This window comes from Convolutriloba macropyga, chromosome 12 (genome assembly GCF_964194025.1).
Source record: "Convolutriloba macropyga chromosome 12, txConMacr16.3, whole genome shotgun sequence".
Taxonomy (NCBI): domain Eukaryota; kingdom Metazoa; phylum Xenacoelomorpha; order Acoela; family Convolutidae; genus Convolutriloba; species Convolutriloba macropyga.
The window spans coordinates 23,559,952-23,585,881 of record NC_134479.1 but is presented as its reverse complement, the minus strand read 5'-3'; the positions used below and the strand labels follow the sequence as shown (position 1 = coordinate 23,585,881).

General features: G+C 32.5%; 1 protein-coding gene across 1 annotated transcript in view; it reads left to right on the top strand.

Moving 5' to 3' along the window:
• Window positions 1-25,930, top strand: part of LOC142351254 (O-acyltransferase like protein-like) — a 51,018-nt gene that overhangs the window by 18,346 nt on the left and 6,742 nt on the right. Inside the window, exons 3-7 of the mRNA XM_075403401.1 lie at window positions 11,359-11,534; window positions 13,671-13,812; window positions 16,507-16,683; window positions 19,839-19,943; window positions 20,513-20,665. Of these exons, the coding sequence (XP_075259516.1) occupies window positions 11,359-11,534; window positions 13,671-13,812; window positions 16,507-16,683; window positions 19,839-19,943; window positions 20,513-20,665 (753 nt within the window). The remainder of the gene's footprint in view (window positions 1-11,358; window positions 11,535-13,670; window positions 13,813-16,506; window positions 16,684-19,838; window positions 19,944-20,512; window positions 20,666-25,930) is intronic.

The window sequence follows — 25,930 nt, the reverse complement described above, 5'->3', positions numbered from 1 at the left end:
GTACATCATTTTTTCCCTCTCAATGTACAAGTCATAGAGAAAAATTATTTGAAGAAAATTTGTTCTATTAGTGAAAACAAACACAAAACTACTTTGGAAAATGTCAATTGCGCTCAAATAAAGAAGATATATGAGTCATCAAAGGTCAGTTTTTTCCTCTCAACGCAACGTACAAGTCATAAAGAAAAAAATTCCAAGGTAAAACTTGCTCAATTAGTGAAAATTAACACAAAAATTTATAAAAATATCATTTTGGCTAAAATAATTGATATATGAGACATCAAATGTAACTTGAACATCTTTTTTGCTGTTAATGTACAAGTCATAGAGAACAATTTCAACAATTTTCCAACAATTTCAAAAAAGAGTCAACAAAGTTCATTAATACTTCATTTTTTTCCCTCTTAATTTACAAATCTAGCAAAAAATTTGTTTGCTTGAGGTTTTTTCCTTAGTGAAAACTACCAGTAAAATACTTAAATTGTCAGTTTCGTCCATACAAAATATCTATTTTGTATTAGTCCCGAAAGGTCAATTGTACCTCAATTTTTTCCCTCTTAAATTACAAGTTCCAGAGAAAAAATTGTTACGTAGTTAAAACTAAAACAATACTTGAAAAAGTATCAATTTTGTTTACATAAAGTATAAATGAGTCACCAAAGTTTGCTTGTGCGTCGCCCCCTCATAAATTTAAAAGACCAGATCAAAAAAATTCTCATAAAAAGTTGTTTCATGTGCCATCATGTGTAATCTAAAGTTATGTGAGAGTCATCATAAGTACATCGTTTTTCTCTTTGCTTACTAGTTACAGTGAAAATTTCCTTCTATAAATTTGTTTTGTATCTGAAAGATAACACAAAAAACCAAAATGTATCAATTTTGCTCATAAAAGGTAAATATGAGTATATGTGAAATAATGGGTCAAATGTACATCAGTTCTTCCTTCTTAATGAACAAGACCTGGAGAACATCACAGGTGAAAAAAAATTTCATTTCTGAAAATCAAAGCAAGATTATTTTTAAATGTATTAGTTTGTCACAAAAAATAGAAAATGAGTTATCAATGGTTTTTTTTATACATCGTTTTTTTCCTCATAATTTACAAGTCGCAGTAAAAAATTCATCAAATAAAAAAACTCTTTCATTGGTTAAAATTAACAAACAACTTACTTTATTTTTCATTATTTATTTTCATAAAACGTATGTACGAGTCAGCAAACGTCATTTTTCTTCTTTTCATTCCACTTGAGGTAAAAGTATCGGGGAAAGTTCCTTCATTAAAAGGTTTTTCGTAATTTAAAACTCGTACAAAACTACTTAAAACTTTACAAAAACTAAAATGAAACTCATTTTTCCCTTCATAATATGCAAATCTCTGAGAGAAACCTTCAGAAACAAAATTTCTCAAGAAAATCTCGATCAATCAGCAAAAAACTAAAGGAAAAATTCTCAAAAGAGTATCTGTTTTTTTCATGAAAATGTAAAAGTCCTTAAAAGTCAATTTTATATCATTTTTCTCCCTCCTAATGCTCCCAGAAATTAGATATTTAGAAAAAAAGTTTGTTTCATTAGAGAAAAACTAACATGCAAACACTTTGAAATGTATTAGTGTCGGTAATGTAAATTATATATGCATCATCGAAATGTGTAATTGTACGTCATTTTTAATCCGCTCAATCTACATGTCCCGGAGAAAAGATTCCTAATTAAAAGTTGATTCAAGCGGAAAAACTAATTTAAAATCATTTCAAAATATATGAAGCTCGGTCATATAAACTATAAATGAGTCATTAGTAGTAAACAATAAATCATTTATTATCTTTCAATGTACAAGCAGTAGAGTGAAACTTATTCAATGAAAGGTATTTTTCTGAGAAGAAAAATGTTCAAAGGAACATCTATTTTATGCACTTAAATTACGTATGATTCAAACGGTCTCAGATGTACACTATCTCAGATCACATAATGTACCATAGTACAGCAATTTTTTGAAACTTTTTTTTACAACAAAGTTGTTTTGAAAATAAATTCGTCAATGGAAACTTAAAAAAATCAATTTCGTGCTCATTGTCGAGAAAGTAATGTTCGATTGTTTATAGTTTCCTATCTCTCAAGGTACAAGAGTTATACCAAAATATACCTGATGATAATTTCTTATGAGTAAATCCCGAAGCCAAAACATTCAATTTCAAGCTCATACGCTATTTTTAAGTGATCAAAATTTAATTGTATCTCGCTTGATAACTCTTTAGTTGACAATTTTACGTTAAAAAATTCTCCATTAAAATTTAACAAAAAAGAATCGATTGTAAATATAAAAACTCAAATTCTTTGTTTTAGGCGTAGCACATTAATTTTATTGTTACAAAAAATTGTATCATGAATATTTACGTAGACAAGTTATACAAAACTGAACCAGGAATATTTGACATAACTAAAACTGTTTAATTGATTGCGCATTATCTCTTTTATACTTTAATCCAAAAAGTTCACGGAACAATACTTCAAGACAGAAGCTTTAATGCTTAAGTTTTATCAACATTGACTAAAAGCGCTGATCCAAACTATTCAAAGATCAGCAGTAATTATAATTTTTTTGAAGAGTGGTAACTCACACCAAACTGTGTTAATGATTACTATGCATGAGTTGGAATTAATCGATGTACGTTTTACTCAGTGTTATTTTTTTTGTATAAGTAGCTAGAAGACACCAACATTTATGAGTTTTTTTCACAAAACAAAGTACGGAATATTTTTCAGAAATGGTAGACAACAAATTTGTTGTTAACTGTGCAAACTAGTTTTTCGTAACTTAATTTTAACGAAACAACGTTACGCACTTGCAACTAAAATCATTATCTTTTTTCTTTTTTTGAAAAATGAAGCAATGAACCATGCATGCACGAAAACCTACCAGGTAGAACTATAAGTGTATGCATGGTTCATTATATAATAGTATAAATAACATATACTATTAAAGTATAAAAGAGATAATGCGCAATCAATTAAACAGTTTTAGTTATGTCAAATATTCCTGGTTCAGTTTTGTATAACTTGTCTACGTAAATATTCATGATACAATTTTTTGTAACAATAAAATTAATGTGCTACGCCTAAAACAAAGAATTTGAGTTTTTATATTTACAATCAATTCTTTTTTGTTAAATTTTAATGGAGAATTTTTTAACGTAAAATTGTCAACTGAAGAGTTATCAAGCGAGATACAATTAAATTTTGATCACTTAAAAATAGCTTATGAGCTTGAAATTGAAGCACCTTTGAATGTTTTGGCTTCGGGATTTAATCATAAGAAATTATCATCAGGTATATTTTGGTATAACTCTTGTACCTTGAGAGATAGGAAACTATAAACAATCGAACATTACTTTCTCGACAATGAGCACGAAATTGATTTTTTTTAAGTTTCCATTGACGAATTTATTTTCAAAACAACTTTGTTGTAAAAAAAAGTTTCAAAAAATTGCTGTACTATGGTACATTATGTGATCTGAGATAGTGTACATCTGAGACTGTTTGAATCATACGTAATTTAGGTGCATAAAATAGATGTTCCTTTGAACATTTTTCTTCTCAGAAAACTACCTTTCATTGAATAAGTTTCACTCTACTGCTTGTACATTGAAAGATAATAAATGATTTATTGTTTACTACTAATGACTCATTTATAGTTTAAATGACCGAGCTTCATATATTTTGAAATGATTTTAAATTAGTTTTTCCGCTTGCATCAACTTTTAATTAGGAATCTTTTCTTCGGGACATGTAGATTGAGCGGATTAAAAATGACGTACAATTACACATTTCGATGATGCATGTATAATTTACATTACCGACACTAATACATTTCAAAGTGTTTGCATGTTAGTTTTTCTCTAATGAAACAAGCTTTTTTTCTAAATATCTAATTTCTGGGAGCATTAGGAGGGAGAAAAATGATATAAAATTGACCTTTAAGGACTCATTTACATTTTCGTGAATAAAAACAGATACTCTTTTGAGAATTTTTCCATTAGTTTTTCGCTGATTGATCAAGATTTTCTTGAGAAATTTTGTTTCTGAAGGTTTCTCTCAGAGATTTGCATATTATGAAGGGAAAAATGAGTTTCATTTTAGTTTGTGTAAAGTTTTAAGTAGTTTTGTACGAGTTTTAAATTACGAAAAACCTTTTAATGAAGGAACTCTCCCCGATACTTTTACCTCAAGTGGAATGAAAAGAAGAAAAATGACGTTTGCTGACTCGTACATACGTTTTATGAAAATAACTAATGAAAAATAAAGTAAGTTGTTTGTTAATTTTAACCAATGAAAGAGTTTTTTTATTTGATGAATTTTTTACTGCGACTTGTAAATTATGAGGAAAAAAACGATGTATAAAAAAAACCATTGATAACTCATTTTCTATTTTTTGTGACAAACTAATACATTTAAAAATAATCTTGCTTTGATTTTCAGAAATGAACGTTTTTTTCACCTGTGATGTTCTCCAGGTCTTGTTCATTAAGAAGGAAGAACTGATGCACATTTGACCCATTATTTCTTATATACTCATATTTACCTTTTATGAGCAAAATTGATACATTTTGGTTTTTTTGTGTTATCTTTCAGATACAAAACAAATTTATAGAAGGAATTTTTCACTGTAACTAGTAAGCAAAGAGAAAAACGATGTACTTATGATGACTCTCACATAACTTTAGATTACACATGACGGCACATGAAACAACTTTTTATGAGAATTTTTTTGATCTGGTCTTTTAAATTTATGAGGGGGCGATGCACAAGCAAACTTTGGTGACTCATTTATACTTTATGTAAACAAAATTGATACTTTTTCAAGTATTGTTTTAGTTTTAACTACGTAACAATTTTTTCTCTGGAACTTGTAATTTAAGAGGGAAAAAATTGAGGTACAATTGACCTTTCGGGACTAATACAAAATAGATATTTTGTACGGACGAAACTGACAATTTAAGTATTTTACTGGTAGTTTTCACTAAGGAAACAACCTCAAGCAAACAAATTTTTCGCTAGATTTGTAAATTAAGAGGGAAAAAAATGAAGTATAAATGAACTTTGTTGACTCTTTTTTGAAATTGTTGGAAAATTGTTGAAATTGTTCTCTATGACTTGTACATTAACAGCAAAAAAGATGTTCAAGTTACATTTGATGTCTCATATATCAATTATTTTAGCCAAATTGATATTTTTATAACTTTTTTGTGTTAATTTTCACTAATTGAGCAAGTTTTACCTTGGAATTTTTTTCTTTATGACTTGTACGTTGCGTTGAGAGGAAAAAACTGACCTTTGATGACTCATATATCTTCTTTATTTGAGCGCAATTGACATTTTCCAAAGTAGTTTTGTGTTTGTTTTCACTAATAGAACAAATTTTCTTCAAATAATTTTTCTCTATGACTGGTACATTGAGAGGGAAAAAATGATGTACATATGACCTTTGATGACTCATATATACTTTAGGTGAGCAGTATTTAGGTTTTCCTGAAGTAGTTCTCTGTTACTTTCACTAACTAAAAATCTTTTGCTTTAGAGATTTTTCTCTATGACTTTTAAATTAAGAGAAAAAAAATAATGTACAAATGACCTGTGCTGACTCATATATACTTTATGTGAGCTTTATTTAACTTTTTTAATAGTCGTTTTGTGTTAACTTTCACTTACTAAACAACTTTTAATTAAGAAATATTCCTCTATGACTTGTACAATAAGAGGACAAATTGATGTACATATGAACTTGATGACTCATATACACTTTATGTGGGCATTATTTAGGTTTGCCGAAAGTAGTTCTGTGTTACTTTTCACTAATTGAACAACTTTTCCTTAAGAAATTTATCTCTAGCACTTGTATATTGAATGGGAAAAAGTGATGTACAGGTGGCCTTTGAATGACTCATATATTTGTTATGTGAGCAAAATTGGTGTTTTTTAAAGTAGATTTGTGTTAGTTTTCACTAATGGAACAACTTTTCCTTAAAAAATTTTTCTCTAGAACTGGTACATTAAGAAGAAAAAAATGATGTACAATTAACCTTCGATGACTCATATATGTTATGTGAGCAAAATTGATAATTTTTAAAGTAGTTTTGTGTTAGTTTTCACTAATGGAACAACTTTCTCTTAAGAAATTTTTCTCTGGGACTTGTAGATTAAGTGGAAAAAATTGATGTACAATTGACCTTTGGTGACTCATATATATGTTATGTGAGCAAAATTGATGTTTTTCAAAATAGTTTTGTGTTAGTTTTCACTAATGGAACAACTTTTCCTGAAGAAATTTTCCTCTAGAACTTGTACATTTAGAGGGAAAAAATGACGTACAATTGACCTTTGATGACTCATATATATGTTATGTGTGCAAAATTGATGTTTTTTAAAGTAGATTTGTGTTAGCTTTCACTAATGGAACAACTTTTCCTAAAAAAATTTTTCTCTAGAACTTGTACATTAAGAAGAAAAAAAATGATGTACAATTAACCTTCGATGACTCATATATGTTACGTGAGCAAAATTGATAATTTTTAAAGTAGTTTTGTTAGTTTTCACTAATAGAACCACTTTTCCTGAAGAAATTTTCCTCTAGAACTGGTACATTTAGAGGGAAAAAATGATGTACAATTGACCTTTGACGACTCATATATATGTTATGTGAGCAAAATTGATGTTTTAAAATAGTTTTGTGTTAGTTTTCACTAATGGAACAACTTTTCCTGAAGAAATTTTCCTCTAGAACTTGTACATTTAGAGGAAAAAAATGACTTACAATTGACCTTTGATGACTCATATATATGTTATGTGTGCAAAGTTGATGTTTTTAAAGTATTTTTGTGTTAGTTTTTACTAATGGAACAACTTTTCCTTAAGAAGTTTTTCTCTAGAATTTCTATATTTAGAGGGAAAAAAATGATGTACAATTGACTTTTGATGACTCATATTTATGTTATGTGAGCAAAATTGATGTTTTCTAGAGTAGTTTTGTGTTAGTTTTCACTAATGGAACAACTTTTCCTTAAGAAATTTTTCTCTAGGACTTGTATATTAAGAGGGAAAAAATGATGCACAATTGACATTTGACGACTCATATATATGTTATGTGAGCAAAATTGATGTTTGTTAAAGTATTTTTGTGTTAGTTTTCACTAATGGAACAACTTTTCCTTAAGAAATTTTTCTCTAGAACTTGTACATTTAGAGGAAAAAAATGATGTACAATTGACCTTTGATGACTCATATATATAATATGTGAGCAAAATTGATGTTTTTTAAAGTAGTTGTGTGTTAGTTTTCACTAATGGAACAACTTTTCCCTAGGAAATTTTTCTCTAGGACTTTTACATTGAGTAAAAAAATGATGCAATGATGTACAATTAACATTTGATGACTCATATATATGTTATGTGAGCAAAATTGATGTTTTTTAAAGTATTTTTGTGTTAGTTTTCACTAATGGAACAACTTTTCCTTAAGAAATTTTTCTCTAGGACTTGTATATTAAAAGGAAAAAAAATGATGTACAATTGACTTTTGATGACTCATATATATGTTATGTGAGCAAAATTGATGTTTTTTAAAGTATTTTTATGTTAGTTTTCACTAATGGAACAACTTTTCCTTAAGAAATTTTTCTCTAGAAATTGTACATTAAGAAGAAAAAAATGATGTACAATTGACCTTTGATGACTCATATATATGTTATGTGAGCAAAATTGATGTTTTTTAAAGTATTTTTGTGTTAGTTTTCACTAATGAAACAACTTTTTCCTTAAGAAACTTTCCTCTAGGAGTTGTACATTAAGAGGAGAAAAAATGATGTACAATTGACCTTTGATGACTCATATATATGTTATGTGAGCAAAATTGATGTTTTTTAAAGTATTTTCGTGTTAGTTTTTACTAATGAAACAACTTTTTCCTTAAGAAATTTTCCTCTAGGAGTTGTGCATTAAGAGGAAAAAATGATGTACAATTGACATTTGACGACTAATATATATGTTATGTGAGCAAAAAAGATTTTTTCTTAAGTAGTTTTGTGTTAGTTTTTACCAAAGGATCAATTTTTCCTTAAGAAAATCTTCTCTAGGACTTGTACATTAAGGGGAAAATAATGATGTACAGGTGACCTTTGATGATTCTTTTGTACTACATTTCACTAAAACTGATATACTTCAAAATTTAATTAGTTTTCACCAGTGACTGAACTTTTGCTGTAAAAAATTATCTGGCACTTGTATATTACTCTAATGGCAAAACCTTATCCTAATATCCTCCATGCAAAACCGTACTCTACCTTACCGATTCAAATCTTCACACTATTCCTGTATGCAGATATTCAAATTTTTTCCCTATTATACTCATGGCAACACTATACCCTATGATCCCCATGCAAGACTCGACCCTACTATCCTGTTTTCAAACTTCACCCTAATAACCACTTGCAGATTTAGAAATATGTACCCTATTATCTCCATGCAACACAATACCCTACTATACTGATTCAAATTTTCACTCTGTAATCTGTTTGCAGATATTCAAATATATAGCTAATTATCCCCAAGGCAAAATTATACCCTATTATACCATACAACACTTTAAACTACTATCCTGATTCAAATTTCACCCCAATATCAGCTTGCATACTTTGAAATCTATACCCTACTATATCCATGTCAAAACTATACGAATTATCCCCATGCATTTTTAGACCCTACTATCACCATTCAAGTTTTCACCCTTTCAACAGGTAAAATACTCACCCTTTTAACAGGTTACTTCTTTACCCTATTATCCCCATAACCCTACCCTATTATCCCAATATGGCACAACTATACACTTTTATCCCCATACAATACTATTATGGCACAGCTATACCCCATTATCCCTATACAATACTATACCCGATATCTTGACTTGAAAAAATTAAACCCTATTATCCCCATGCAATAATATATCCGTCAATCCGAAATCAACTCTTCACTCTATAATCCACTTGCACATATTCAAATATCTACCCTATTGTCATTGTGTAATACTACACCAGACTATCAAGATTCAAATCTTGACCCTTTTATTCGCATAAAGATATTCAAATCTATGCCCTATTATCTCCATGGCAAAATTTTACCCTATTATCCCACACAATGAATGGATTTGAATTCGAATGGCCTAACATTACCAGGTAGCGGCTATACATGTAATTCCCCGCTCAAAGTTTATTGCATGTATACCCTATTATCTTCATGGGATATACCACTTCATATTATCCTCATGGGATATACCACTCCATATTATCCTCATGCATTCTATGCCCTATTATCCTCATGGCAGGATAACCCCCCCCCCTATCCCAATACAGCTATATAATACTACTCAGGTTCGAATAGGTCTGAATAGACTTGAGGGCAATTTTTCGAAAACAGAGGAGTTCCTTGGCCGCCTTGTGGACTTCAAGTTTCATTTTTATTCCAAGCAATTTTCAAGTTTTTGAACTGTATAATTAAAATTACAGATTTAAAAAACAACTAAAAAGCTATTGTTAAATAATATAATTTATAGTTTATTTATAAAAAAGAAAATTTTCTGTTCAAACTGTCTGGTGTGGTCTTTCACTTAAAATATTAAAAAATTATATAAAAAATGTAATGTAGTCTGAACAATTATACGCTATGAATTTCGAAAGATCTGGCGGTATGGGCTCGTTTTTTGTTTCAAAGCGGTTTTGACAGCGGATTCGTAGCTACAAACATTCAATACCTGCTTATTTTAGACTCTAAAGGACGTATCTTTTTGAAACTGAACACCAATCTGGATACTATCGTAGATCTGAAGTGTGGATTCTCAACAGCAATTTTTTTCAACAGATTCGAATAACACGACAAATTTTATAAGTTTTAGCATACATTTTTTGGAAAGCGACGAGTGAACTGGACATAAAGGCCAGTCGGAAATTAGCAGGATTCATAGTCTGTAATGGAAATAAAATTTAGTTTTTATCTTATTTACAAATCTGTTCAAATTTTGATATACGTTAAACCACAAAAAACGTAATATAAAATAAAATTTTTGTTTTTAGTTAACCAAGGATCAATCTTAAAGGTTAAAATGAACTTTACTTGGCAACTACGGAAAACTTAGATGCTTTCGGGAAGCAGACATTTGCACGTTTCGATTATAATTCTTTTAGCATGTTGTAGACAGATCCGTCTCTAAGTTTTTCTCACATTTTACTCTGCTGCCTAAAAGCCCCGATTTCCCAGATAGGTTTTTTATTTTTGAACAAAAAATGAAAAATAAGCTTTGCGTCACCTGCTTGCCCTTTCATTATTTGAATATTCGATTTCCTTCTTGTTATTTCAAGACTCGTGCTATTCGGGTTAAAACTTTCAAGAAATCATGCAGCATAATGCATGGATGGGCAAGATTTACATCCCAACTGTGAATCTTGTGTTTACACGGTCGACTTCAACGCTCAAGTTTTTGCTGTCCATGTGGACTTTTGCTATGTACAAATTGGCTCATTCAGAGATCCCCGAAATTACTCGCCGAACTCGCTTCTGAATACCCCTTGATTGCCTTAATTCTCGAATCCCTGTTTCTCCCCTTTCTAATAAGTAAAACCAGAAGTAACTCATTTTCTACATCATTTCATTTATAGGAAAAGTTACTGGGTCTAGGAAAAAACCCCCACGGAAAAAAACAATTAACTTTAGATAGGAAATAAACCCCCACAGAAATAAACCCCTTGGAAGTAAACCCCCATTTTAAAGTTGAAGTTTGGTCATGATAATTTGTTCGGTTGTGATAGTTTCGAATCAAGTGCCACGGGCCTCTGAGGCATGGCCAAACGCGCTAAGTGCTCGACTTTTTAATAAAAAAAGTGGGGGGTTTAATTCCCTGGGGGTTTATTGCCGTGGGGGTTTAATTTCTATCTAAAATGAAGTGGGGGTTTTTATCCATGGGTATGTTTTTCTCGTGGGTTTATTTTCCGTGGGTTTTTTTCCGTTTTTTTCCCTGGGTTTTTTCCGTGGGGAATTTTTTCCGTGGGTTTTTTTCGTGGGTTTTTTTCCGTGGGGAAATTTATTCGTGGGGTTTTTTCCGCAACTGAAAAGTACCAAAGGTGACAAAAACAAAAGTGTTATCAATTCCGTAACGGAGAAATTTTGCCCATAAGCTAAGTCATGGGATGGATTTCGCTTATCATTCTGTCCAAACTTGCCCGCCCTTTTCTGAACTAGAACACAGGATTTTCCTGAAATTCTTAGAGATTCAAAAATGTCAGTTTAAATTAAACACGATGCGAAAACCTGGCCAAATCTTGAGGCCACGTCACTTACCCCGGTCAACCGCAGGAATGTTTTGATGCCAAAAGTGGATATACTGGAATCAAAACTTCATTTCCAGACACAGAGATGTTCTTTCTGGTTTTGCAGACGTTCAATTTTGGTGTATGTATGCCATCTAGTTGTACTGTCGAAGATGTGAGCTCCATATTTGAGGTAAACACTTTGGGTAATTGCTTACGTATTTTTTTCGCACAAGAGCCAAAAGTTTACTTGACTGTTTTTTATATACTGCTGGAGCTATATATGATTCCTAGAAAAAATGAACTAAAACAAAAAGTGAACACATCAGTTTATGTAATTTTAGAGTTTTTAGAAAAACAAACATATTTTCTATATGAGAGCCCAGGTACAGGTCTATGAAAAAAAAATGTTCGACCATTCATTTCAGCTATGATAAGACGGTAGCTAGACTTTAAGTCATGCTTGACTTTCGCCCGAATCACATTTCTCTCAAAAGAATTTAGCTCGACCTACATTTTAAAAAAGAACTTAGCTCGACAAAAGTTAGGGCTCGACTTAATCTTGTCCCAATGTCCACAAAAAAGACTTTGGCTAAACTCAAAAATGTTTTTCCATGGTCAAGTTAAAGTTTTTTCATAACCAATTACAGCCGAGTAAGATCTTTTCATTGGTCCACCATTTCTCTTTTCATAACCAACATAGTCGAATTAGGGTCTTTTTATTGCTTCATCATTAGTCTTTTTAATAATCAATTGAAGTCAAGAAAAGTTTTTTTACTAGTCCGTCATTAGTCTCTTCATAAGTCTGCTTTTTGGCATCTAATTTTTGGGCGCAGTTTTTCGTTAGTTATCGCTTATAATTTAGTCAGCAGGTATCCGACTTCATATTTACGGTTTTCAAGAACCACAAAACCCTCAAAAATTTGAATTGTTTTTGAAAAATATAGGGGTTCATAATTTTGAAACGGAACTCAAACATAAAGCGCCGTTTTTTTAATGGCTACTATAATTAGGACTAAAACTATCTGGTTTCATTCAATTATGTAATGTGGTAAAATAAGGATCCCTCCAACTTTAACCTTCTGAGGAGACCCTTGAAGTACACATCAAACGTCCTATTCATCAAATTATTAAAAATACAACTCCTAATTACAAAATTTTGTTCCCAGCCAAAAATCCATATGTCCAGACGGTCCCAGAAAATATATGTCTATATCCAGACTGTCTCAGAAGAAAAGTACTTATGTCAACAATTTTTTGCGTTCAAAAAAAATTGTGCGATCTTTGGGCGTTCAAAAGATCCTTTGTTAAGGTTTTGTGTGTTCGTAATTACCTATGACCCCACTTTCACGCGTTCAATATCGAAATTCGTGCGCTCATGTCCAGACCATTGTGCGTTCAACAATCTGCGGAAAACAATCTGTTGTACAAAAGTTTTTTTTGAAATAATTCTTGAATGAAAAAAAAAATTTGAGTTGAAAGAAGAGAATTCAATGCTAAATAATTCATTGCGTAATTTCATCAACGTGCATTTTTTTAATGCCTGAGGCAATCATCTTCATACCAGAACGAGATTGGAAAGAGTTTTTAAAACAAAAATTCCCAACATATCACAAAATAAAGGCATATTGGACTTTCAACAACTGTTCCAACTGAACACTTTCCACAACTGTTCCAATGAATGTTCTCATCATTTAAATGTCATTAAATGACATCTGAATTACGAATAAAAAATCCAAATTAATAGCAAATTAGTATAGGACCATTCTGAAATCGCAAACACCAATCAGTTTCGTAAAAGTAAAACAACGATTTATTACATAAGAAGAGTACAAATAATTTAGTTCTCACTTGTCCGTTTTCTGCAAATGCAATAGCACTTGTAGCTGGTTAATCAATTTTTGCATCAATTCGAATATAAGTTTATGTATAACAAAAGAAAAAGGTGTCAGCTTGCCCATAGACTCAATTTTGTAAAAAAAAAGACAATTTTTTTAGGTCATTGATATAGGTGGATGTTGGATAATCTGGTTTTCAGCACTTTTCAGCATGCTTATGTGTTCGATTTACTCAATGCCTCTCACAATCCTTTACGTCAGTAAAAAAATAAGGTTGAGCCTAACCTGTGACCCTGGTCAGGCTAAGCATAAATTAATTACAAAAAATTACAGACAAGTGAACTACTCCTTGAAAAAATGCTCTAGAATTCACTTATGGTTTCAGCTTGAGTGATGAACAAGACGAACAAAAAAAGATTAAACAAAATCTCAACTCTCAAATTAGATTGGCGCCGCTGATAGCAAACTATAACGTCTTAAACTCTGCTTAGAACGTAGACGGTCTTCAGCTTGTGTATAAAAGAAATACGTTGAATGCAGACGCTGGATTTGTGATTGGGGTTATTGTTTTCGGAACTATTCTGTTACTCTGTCTCGCTGGAACGCTTAGAGGGGCATTCTACAGAATTTCAGGTACGAACCAGAGGCTTTAAAGAAAAGACCTTGGATTTGAAGCATATGGTTGGAAATAAGTAACAACGTTTTTTCCCATAGACAAGTTATAGTTATATCTCAATTAAACATAGCAGTAGAAAGTAATTGATTAAAAACAGAGAAATTCTGTTGTTTTCTTTAAATGTCTTTACTTTGTTCCCACTGCGAGCTGAACGTTTCCCATTTAATATTCCACCATGTCACACCATTTCACATTAATATTTTCCTCGGCAAAGCATCGTAAAAATACGGTGTGAATTTTTTAATTGCAGAAATGCTTTTTTATAAAGTAACTAATTCATTGAAAATTTTAGTTTCAGTTTTTCACACAAAATGATGACAATTTTTTTAGAAATAATGAGAACCTACTTTAGAAATAATTTTTGGTCCCATAAATTCAGATTCAGACAGTGAAGTAAATCTAAATGATCGGTGATCCGTGTTTTCTACTATATCGCGCTTAAAAATGCTAATTGTATCAGCCTTTGAATCAGTTAAAGTCCCGGAATTTAGTCTCAGAGCATTTCAGCGCAGAATCAGCATATTTCAGCAGTATGGACTTAACTCAGTACTGAAACATTGAATCCGGTGAAAATATTAAGTTTCTTTATGTGCAGTTTTTCTTCATTATGATCATATTGAAGGCATAGAGTTCGCCCCGGGCTAAATTTATCATGTATAGTCTAAAACATACTCATAACCCAAAATTAAGTCTGAGCAGAATAATGTCATACTCATATAGCTTATAACTGGTAACTACTATAGTAGTGAATTCGCACTTTTTGTTGGCGAGAGCTAAACTGAACATATATTTTTTTGCAGTAAGTTTTACTCAAAAATGGAAATTAGCCAGTGTAAATTGGGGCATGAACACAGTACTGGCCGTTCGAAAAAAAACATAATGAATCTAGACTGATTCTGTCCTGCTTTGCTCTGCTTCTAACCTCTGGTGTATCGCTTTCAGAGAAATACAGAATCACTATTATTATATTTTGAGTTGCTAAAGATTTCCTATGCGCTTTTATTTCAAACAGTTAGTATGTGCCATCTTTTACGATAACCAATGCTGGCCGCTTTTTTACATAAAATTGATATAGCATCGACTTTTGCACGAATAGTTCAAAATTGCATGAAACAATATCCAAAATCATCTGTTGTCCGAAGTTCCACGTCAGTTACGAACAAAGACTCAATTAGCATGTCGATCTTTTTTGTGGGTGCTATCATTGCTTATAGTCTCAAAAACTACCGATATGAAATTTCTGTCCGCAAAGCAGTTAGCTCAAATTAAGGAGAAAAAGGCGACGTCAACAATTCCAAAGGAATCTAATCTATGCTGTTTTGGTTGTTATATTCCTAAAAAACTTCATGAGCTATTATTTTTTTCTTAGTTTTTCTTAGTTTGATATTTGCACTCATCTGTGGCTTTGTTTCATTTTTTTATTAAAATGTACAAATTTGCCAGAAGAAAATGCTACATATGCAGAAGAAAACAGTTCAAGGCAATTCTTTTGTAATGTTCATCTTCGCGAAACTCAATTATAGCTATTCTCCCTCTTGAAATGACAATGGTTTAGAGGTAGAACCCCATGAACACATGATAATGATATTTGTCTATATTAACTAGAAAAGAAGAAGATGTTTTCATCGAAATTGTATTAAATTTCTCAGTTGAATAATACATACATGCATAAACCCTATTTATGATAAGAAAAACATGCCAGCCAGTTTCAATAATAAAGATAATTTTCAAACCATAATAAAAGTCACTAGTTTGGCATAACTTTTACAAAATTGACAAAAACTCTTACTTTTTTCTTCGGATTGTGGCTTTTAAATTCGATTTTATTGCATTCGAATGTCTGGTTTAAAACGTAAGAAAACGTTAGTATTTTCGGTTTTAAACCATAGTGATCCCAAACTTTTTTTTAAGTCTGTTTCACTTTCAACCTGAAAAACTGGAAAAAAACATAAATGTTCTACTATTTTTGTAACTGAGCCAAAGAATATAGTCCACCATTTTTCTTTTTTTTTCAAAGAATTTTTCACCAAAAGGCCCGTTTCCAACTCCTGTGATTAGAAGTTATAATAACGTTTGAATGTATATCAAAAACTCATTTTTTGTATTAAATAACCGAGTTTTTCATACGTTTCAAGCCGATCATACTAAAGCTAAGAAAACGAACATATCGAAGATGATCTTCACGCTTAAAACCGAACATAGTGAAACTAAGAAAACGATCATGCTTAATAAAAGGGGCGAGCATGCCAAACCTTTCTTTCTTTTTTTCGGTTTTCTGGACTAGGGAGGGCATTATTTCTTCCTCTTTCTCCGTTTTGCTGAAGTTTAAGTTCTCTTTGAAAAATGAAACCGACAGTTTTTCAGATCTTATGAGCCACGGTGATATGATTAGGTCTGAATCGGTACTAATTTGCAATTGGCTGTAATAGACTTGCTCAGTACTGATTTACACTTTTATTTCTTTGCATTTTATAACAAGAATGATGTTCAGGTTGTTTAGCCCAAAGAATATTCGATGAATATCTACAATGATTCACTAGAAGGAATTTTTGGTTATATGCATTAGGTACTAGGCTAACAACCTTTTTACTAATCAGCCAAAGAATAAAATTTTTGGCGAAGTTATTTGGGCTAATGTGAAAATGTTCCAGAGATGATGGAAAAAATGACAAGTGACTACCGGATGACTGCAGAACTGGGCAATGACTTCAATGTGCAAGCAGCATCTGGCAGAGAAATTGATTCGGAGCATAAAAGAAGTCGCGAATCTCTTCCAATCAAAATGCTGATGTGTTTTGATTTTTATGCCAATTTCACCAAAATATTGGGTAGGTTATAATTATTCAAGGTGAGTTAATTGTTAGAAGGTTGAGAGAGAACAACCTAATGTAAATTGTGCATAAGATAAGCTTGACATAGCTTGACAAGAAGCTCTACTTGTTCAACGTATACTTGGCTAGAGAAATGAAGCCTTGAGGAACAAGAAAGAACGTAAGAACGGGTTATACGAGATGCCCAAGTTCGAGAGCTTCAGACCAGTTGGTGTAATTGGGTAGCACACTAGGCTTGCAAGTAAGAGATGCTGGTTCGAATCCAGTACTGGTCCATTTTCACAGTAGTTGCACCTGAATAGACCCCCTAACAGGTTATGGGCCCAGACCCTAGTCTCTGAGCTTAACCGCAAAAGAGAGACAATATAGTTAGAAACTGTGAAAGAGAGGATGCGCAATTTAAGGGGGAGTGTTAGAAGGTTGAGAGAGAACAACCTAATGTAAATTGTGCATAAGATAAGCTTGACATAGCTTGACAAGAAGCTCTACTTGTTCAACGTATACTTGGCTCGAGAAATGAAGCCTTGAGGAACAAGAAAGAACGTAAGAACGGCTTATACGAGATGCCCAAGTTCGAGAGCTTAAGACCAGTTGGTGTAATTGGGTAGCACACTAGGCTTGCAAGTAAGAGATGCTGGTTCGAATCCAGTACTGGTCCATTTTCACAGTAGTTGCACCTGAATAGACCCCCTAACATTAATGACACGTGTCGTGCAGCCCGCCCAAAGTACCTTGAAAAATATTACTTATGGCAAAACTTATTATCGAAGATGACCTAGTAAAATAGTCACCGGCTCGGTTTAGGATATTTATTCAATTCTTCTGAATTTTTATTTGAAAAAACGATATATGGAATGAAATATCTTACAAGACAGAAATACATGCCAAGAGGTGAAAAACAGCCAAACATTATATTTTGTTATTAGTCGTAAATGACATTTCAGATTGCAATTTGAAGTTGTGTGAGATATTTGAGACCTTTTGATTAACTAAAGTGAATCAGCTTCCTTAATTATTGTTCCACATTTTTCATCAACGTTCATAATTTAGTTGATCTAATATTGTGTCTACGTATACGATCCAATCGTGTAGTACAAAATCTCATAATATGTGCCAAAAATCGCTTTTTGAGGTATGTTTTTTCATGCAGGACCTTACAAGGTAAAGTTCATCTTTTTAGTTGAATTAGTTCATTATTTTCAATGAAGAAAAACCTAAAAATTTAGTCAGAAGAAAAACAATCTGATAAGTGCAGATGAATTTGATAAGAATTCAGCAAAACCTTATTTAGAGGCTATCAAATCATCTTATTGTGGTCGAGAGAGAACGTCTTTTCCAAACGCACTCATTTTTTAAGAACAAAGTTGAATTGTTTTTGGAATTAGAACAAAAAATGTTCATCCGGTATGTCGAAGTTTCTTCCATTTTATAGAGGAAACTAGGTCATGGCAAAAATTTGCTATAACTAAACTTACTGCCAAGTTGCAACGCGTGAACAAGATCCTCTGATCCACTGAAATTAAATTTGTTTTTTGTTTTTTTTTCTTTGATCAATGTTAACAGTGTCCTATCAAAATCAAAGACATCCAAGATTTAGAATTATATAACGCTGGATTTAAATTACCTGACTAATATTACCTAGAGATAAAAGATAAATGAAACTGAAATATTCTTATGCAAAGTTTATGCAGAGTTTTTTTCTATCTGTGCGCAGTCCAAAATCGGGACCGAAACGCTCGAAGTTTCCTACCGAGATCGTTTGTTTACCCAGATGAATTTTGTTTTCTTAACAATAATCCCGTGTATAATCCGAATTTCCAGCTGAGAGTCCTGTTACGCTCAAAATTTTCCGAGCAAGAACTTTTTTGTTGCCCTTATTTCACATTAGGGTTCTGAAGTTTCCTATTTTTTTATTGTGGGAAGGGCGAGAACTTGCGTATAATTACAACCACCTGCATTTCCTGTTTTCCATAGGACTCAGGAATTCGGCTATCTTTACCAAGTGAGAAATATGAATTTGATCGTAATTTCAGGAACTCTTGCCCAGGACGAGGAGAAACATTTTTCAAAAAGATATATTGTCGAGGATGGCAGTTTTTTTGATGGAAGGCTTTCAAATACAGAATAATAAGTTCGTAGTTTAAAACGTGCACTTTTTATATGGCAAATATAAACTAATATCAGAACCCGAAATTAGAGAATGTTTAGTTCGCTTGGCAAGCTTGAATAATTTGATCTCAAAATTTCCAATTATATACTCATTTATTCCATAACTTTCTCGTGGATTATTTGGAAAATGCCTATTTAAAACTTGAATGAAAACGATCAGAACCACTTTTCTTCTCTTCTGATCACATCAATTTCTGGAAACGGTTCTGTGTACTCTCAATAGCTGGATTTGCTTTTCGTATGTCAGCATTTGTCACCCTCTCCAAGAAAAAATTTTAAAAGCTTTGCCAAATCTACCAAGACGCAAAATTAAGCTTTCTTGCAACCTACATGTGACTGATAAAAATGACGCTTGCATCCATAAAGTAGGATGTTGTAGGCTGTTTTGGAACGAAACTGCAAGTTTTAATCTCAACGAAACTGTGGATCTTATCTATAGATCCTTGTTTTTCTTCAATATAAAATTTGCAAACGAATTTTTTTTTCACTATTTTGAGGCAACAAAAAATTGCATGAGAACAAGCTACTCTTCCAGTGATTATCCAAGCTAATACCTCAAGCCGTATCAGCTCTCTCGTAGTAGTTTGCTTTGTTATTCACGCTTGAGATTCTTCTACTGCAGGTTGAAAGTCTTCTTAAAGTGTGCTACGGGCAACGGAGAAATTGAAGTTTTCTGGTGAATCCAACCAACATTCAAAGAAAATATTTTCTATTGCCAATGATTCTCGACAACAATTAGAACAACAAAAATGAAGAATGTTTAAACTGCGTTTCGAAGTTTTCATCTGATTGAGAGCTACCGGAGCCCCACTAGTTCAATACTCAAAGTAAATTTACAAACATTTAAAGCAGACTTATCGGATCTCTTAAAGCGTACAGATCAGTTTCTGAGAATGTGTGCTCTGCCATAAAGGTTGTTAACCACTTTAGAGCGCCGAACAAAAGAAACTCTTCGGACAATTTTTATGTTCGACTGTTTTCAGCTATTCCACGGTCGCCAAATCCGGATCAACTATCAGTCCTGAATGGAATGCGAGTTATGAGTCTGGGATGGGTGATGATTTGCCACTTATTGCTGGCGCAATTCAGAACGAACCTGTTTCTTTTTCACAATCGAGTTCAAAAATACGTATGTTCACAGAATATTTTTCCTTACTCAAAACCGGCGGTCGCAGCAGTTAAAATATTTTAACTTCAATGACTTAATCATCAACAGCATTAAATATTCTCCGGTTATTTCTGATTTGACTAAACTGTTGTTTAGAGGTACTGCAGTGTTTACAATGTTGGGTTTAAAAAACGTCGCTTGCGCAACTAACGATCTTTGAACCCATCAATGTGGATTCTGTGGTGCCTCCAACCAGCATTGACATACTTGATTCGGTCTGTTATCTTTTTGTTCGAAATGATTCCCAGTAGATTTTGTGTAACCTTATTCAGAGTCAAAACGGGACAGTGTGATGTAAAGAAATTACTCGACTGACCAAGAGCTAATCTTGTAAGAATCTCGTAGCCAAAATCTAAATCCTTCAAAATCCTATGCTAAAATCTCTTTCACGACCAGTTTTTAGTTTGTCTGACAATAATGAGTATAAGCAAATGGAAAAGAATTCAATTTGTCCGTGTAATAATGTTAAAGGAAACAGATCAAATGTAGCTTTTATGGACAACGTTATCTACGTGATTGAAAGGAGTGAAAACATGTTGTTTCAAACACTTGTTAATGCTTATGCATCTGTGGATACCTTCTTTGTTATGAGCGGCTGTTTGGTTATGCTGGGAACTCTGAGAGCTTTGGACAGATTTAAAGGTCTCTGCAAGAAACTTTTCCTAGTTTTAAAATATATCCAATTTTCATTCACTTTTGCATCAGTTTTGCTGCTCATTCTTTTCTCTCACGAACAGAATTTTGCTTTGCTAAGTGACAATAAACTAAGAGTGTTTTGCTGTGATAATGAAAGTTGTAGCCTACTAAGAATTGGGACTAACTATTACATTTTATTAATTTATAAAAGATGGTGTAATTTACAGAGGGGCATAATCAACTACGGGGGAAGAATTGTTTCCAAGGGTTGGCGCCTCATAGAATCCCTTCTTTGGTTTGTGGCAATACAAGCGAAATTGATGGGCCATTGAAATTCACATTACCATTTAACACTAAGGGCATAGAAAATTCACACTCTTTTATGAGCTGGCTATAGTTTTCTCTGGCTCATAAAGCTTTTTAGTGATATTATTATGGTTTCTTTTAGACCATAGAATATTTGTTCTGGATTTACTATGAATATCAATGAATGATAGCTGTTCTGATTTTACCATGAATTCCTTCGAATCAGAGAAAATAGCGAAAGAGAAAAAAGTTCTTTGCTGTTATATGAAGCATCATATAAGAAAAAATTAAAGAGGCATTTAAGTGTTTTCTCCTAAATAAGAATCAGAACAAAATGTTTTCCTAAATTATGAAGCAGTTGAAGTAGTTGGTTCTTTAAAACCTTTTAGGATTTAGAACGAAATTATTTTTTGAAAGAAGAAAAATGTTAGATTTTCGAAAATTTCGTTAAACAAATATATTATAATATTTCTATAATCAATCAATAAATTTTCAATTTTCATGACTTTCCTAAAATTCATCGAAGAGTTTTAAGTTTTAATGAATTTTCTCTGAGCCATCGATGGGACAGTAAAAATTATGAAATAACAATGATCCATCGATGAAAGCCTCTGGTAAACCAACCTGGGTTCCATCGTTTACGAAAAATGGCATTTTTACACTCCTTTAATCCGGGATATTTTGTCGTGTAAGATCTTAAGGTTTTTTTACAAAAAAATCTTCCGGATACATGTACGGGGATTACAAAAAACTTTTCCTGATACGTTTGTGTCAGATCTGAGGCGACAATCGTTCTCTCAGCATTTTTTTCAGAAGAGCAATTCATCTGATAAGATCGTTCAAGATGAAACCTTGTCTGATCAGATCCTAGGAACCGATATTGATGCAACTGATATGAACTGGAAAAAGATAAAAAAAAAGGTACAAACCAGAAATAGAGAAAAAACAGGAGACCAAAGTACTCTGCCCAAAGTCACGCTCCAGGAAAGTTTTTAGGTGCTAGGAATATTTTTCTTAATAGTAAAAATAATTAGGGGGATGGAACAGCGGTTAAGTTTCCTTATATTGGTCAGTCATCGTATAGGAAGTGGATGTATGGGCAAGTGTGGATGGATTTATTTGCATCTGTTTATGTGTAAATGGGAATAGATACACTTGCATAGGTGGGGACATGAGTAGTGTGTGGTTGTGGGTACGGTAGTCTGATGGATAATTAGACAACTTTTGAAGACGGCTTCGTATGTTTGGTTTGCCAACTGTAGGGTGATAAATCACGCTAGAAGTTAAGAATTTTTTCTGTAGAGGGAGGAACATTGTTTCGTAATTGATTTTTCATAACCGAATTCTCTCAATTCTGTTGATTCTTTCTTCAAAAATTAGCTGTGATTCAAAATTCTAAAGTGAGGCACCTAATTTGAGACCGTATTTCTTAAAAAAAATTGAGTGGAAATCCAGACATCCTTGGCAATTAAATTTTTTTCAGTTTTTAATAAAATGGCATTTGTTTTCAGTTTCACAATTAACAGCACGTTCGATTTATAAAATGACAAAGACTTAAGATTTATTTTTGTATGTTTGTCTACATATATTTACAAAAGCAATTTTCAAATTAAAAAAATGGATGTGATCTTTTTTGCAAAAAATTTTTACAGAAAGCATTTTGGAAATTTTGGAAAGTTTTATACAATGCTAAAAAAATTTTTACAATCTCAATTTGCAAACTTTCGACATATTAATTTAAGTACTAGGGTTAATAGGAAATAGAGACATCAAGAGACTGTGCGCTAGATTTTTTCAGTTAATTTTTTTTCTATTAGATCTCAAGGAGAAGAAAATATTTTAAATTTTCACTGTGAGATGAACATTCATTTTTTAAAAAATATCAAAATAATGAATTTGAACGCTCGCACGATGTGATTGGCATGTATCTTTAAAAATGATAAATTGTACCAAGTAAAGAGTACCAGATTTAACCTGACAAAAATTTGCTTTTGCCAAAACTTGCGTTCGAACGCAGAATACAAAAATTAGTGAATTGTTTTGGTATGTTTTTCAAGTGAATTAGGAGCTCCCGACTTCAACCTCAGACTCTGATGCTGTGCGTCATGATTAAAACGCTATTAAAGTCACATTCGGATCAGTACCTCAAAGTGTGACAGGAAACCACAAACAAGTACTCCACTTTGAGTAGGAACGTCATTTGGGAGTGAGACTTTTATAAAAAGAGATTTTTCACAAACAGTTGCTTAAGATTTAAAATCCCGGCTTTTTCTTTTGCTTTTTTCTCTTAATTTTACTCTTCAGTTTCTTTTAAATCTATTTCTTCCTGAGCTTTAGCTTTTTTAAGTTGCTCTTTTTAAGTTGCTCTCTCTTTCTCTCTTTCACTGTAGAGCCCTTAAACTTCTTATTAAATTAACTTCTGAGGTTTCCAAAATATTAATTTTTATTAAGGAAACATTTCGTTAGAACGTACCAGGCGTAAAAGGGAAACATTTCGTTAGTACGTTTCAGGGTTCTCAAACAGTACGTACCAGGCGTCAAAAGGCCACTTAGTGAAAAAAAAACAAAAAAGGGCAAATTGCAAAACACCTCTTAAACGATCAGTGCATTAAGAAGGAAAATGAGTTCGAATAAAAAAAATTGGTTGAGCACAAAAATTTATGTTTGGACTCATGTGGCCTTAAGAACCCGAAAAAATTTTTGGCAATAATTGATAAATGCTACAAATTCGACAGCGGGACTTTATTCAGTTTGTGTATTCAAGAAGCAAAAATCCTAGCTCGATTTCGTTCACACAAAACAGTTTTTGAGCAGTACAAATTTCGCTATCATCTAGTGCCTGCAATAAACTGCACTGGAGGTTTGGTTACAGTTTGGAGTGAAGAACTAAAAACTGATGATCAATTAATGCAATTGCGAGTTCATACTGGAATTAATTTTACGCAACTCAATCTAACGGTATTCAATGTATATTTGAATGCAAGCTACTATTCTGAAACATCGAAGCAATTGAGCTGAAGTCTCTCGAAACCTAACACTGAACGGTCATTGATATAACACGCGATTTTAATGCTTTCAGTCTTGATCCGAGAAATAGATCATCTGCTCTTAGAACCGAAGACGATAGAGCAAAGCAATTTAAAAAGCTCCAAATAGTTACAGAGAAAGCTCTCGTCTTTGATACAGCCATAGAACTAAACGCACTTGATATCACGCACTATGATAAGAGAACATCGTCTTTTCACGAATATACTACTTTTTTACAAGCCAAACTCATTACACCGAAAGGAAAGTTCATCGGAGTAGTTTCCCAGATCACATGTTGTTAGAGCTAAGTAACAGAGCGAAGAAAAAGAAAGAGACCAAAGCTTTTGCAAAATGATTGATGCTATTTTATTGCCAATGAAGGGGTACATCAAAACAGAAATAGAAGCATTTGGAACAAATTGTTTGACACATGAAAGTTATGAAGAGTTGAAGAGCCACATACGTGACGTCTGCCAAGCCCTAGCTATAATAAATCGAAAATCTTAAGCTCGCAATGAAAAACATCCTAGCCGAAGACAAAAGATTGAGAGAACTAATTCAAAATGTGATTCCAATTAAATAATTTTAAAACGATTTAAGGATACAGTCTCTAAAATAAATGTGTATGGCAACAACAAACAAAAATGTCAGTTCTACCATTTCAAGGAACTGGCCCAATCATGCGAGCTTGGAAACGCGAAAGTTTTCAAAACCTGGGCAGAGCAAAAAAACAACACGAACAATATTACTTCGCTGAAAGTTGGTGCAAGTGTGACAATAAATCAGGATGAAATCATCAAAGGTTTTGAAAACCAATCTACATAGCTTTAAAAAAGCAAGAAAAAAGCTTCCTTTGAGATATTTTTTGATCATTTGGATGAACGCAAAAACGATGCAGCAAATGATGTATACAAAACCATCATAGATGAAGTATTGAAATGCAAACTCAATGCAAAGAGCTCAACGGGATCGCATTGAATAACCTCAAACTTTTAAGATTTTTAAACAAGAAATGCCAACGAATTGCAATCTTAAAACTTCTACCTTAAACTGATAATCCGAGAACCGTTGATGATTTTAGATCTATAAGCTTCCTCAACATTGACCTCAAAATTCTATCAGACATTCTATTTGCCAGAAGGATAAAAGATCTTGAAGGCACAGTAGGTCAACATCAGCATGCATATCTGAGCAAAAGCCAAATCCATATAGCATTGAATAAAGTGCGAAAAGTCTATAAGCAACTAAATAACAGCAAATGCCTTGTGAATCTGGATTTTTCAAAAGCTTTTGACAAACTAGAAAGAGTTTACATCCTCGCCCTTCTCGAAAAATGATGTTAGCCAGTACACAAAATCTGCCATCAGAACAGTTTATAATAAAACGAAAGCAATTATTGAGATCAATGGCTATCTTTTCAAAACAATTGTACTACAAAAGGAGTTAGGCAAGGTTGCCCCATTTCAGTCTTACTTTTTCATACTTGCTGTTGTTTCCTTGCTCTGCTGTATAGACAACTCATCACATATTAAACGATTCACCACCTCAAAAACAGTGGCTTATGCAGATGATATTACCTGCTCAATCCGTGTATCATCGATTGAAGTACCATTTGATACCGTTAAAAAATTTTGCGAGCTTACTCAACCGGAAATCAATGTCAAAAAGAGTAAGATTCTGTCAACGAGAGAAATAGCTTTCTATATAACTGTACGTGTAACAAAAATCCTGGGCATTAAGTTTTTTACTGATAAATCAGAAACAAATTTGTTTGATCTCATCGCATCACAAGTTTCCATTAATACACGCTTCTTTAAAAATTTTGAAAGCCAAGAAATAAATCATTGAACTTTATCCTTCAAAAGTTCCTGTATTTTTCAAGACACACGGACACAACAAAAAATATTTTGACAAATGTTCAAAGACTCATCAACAATC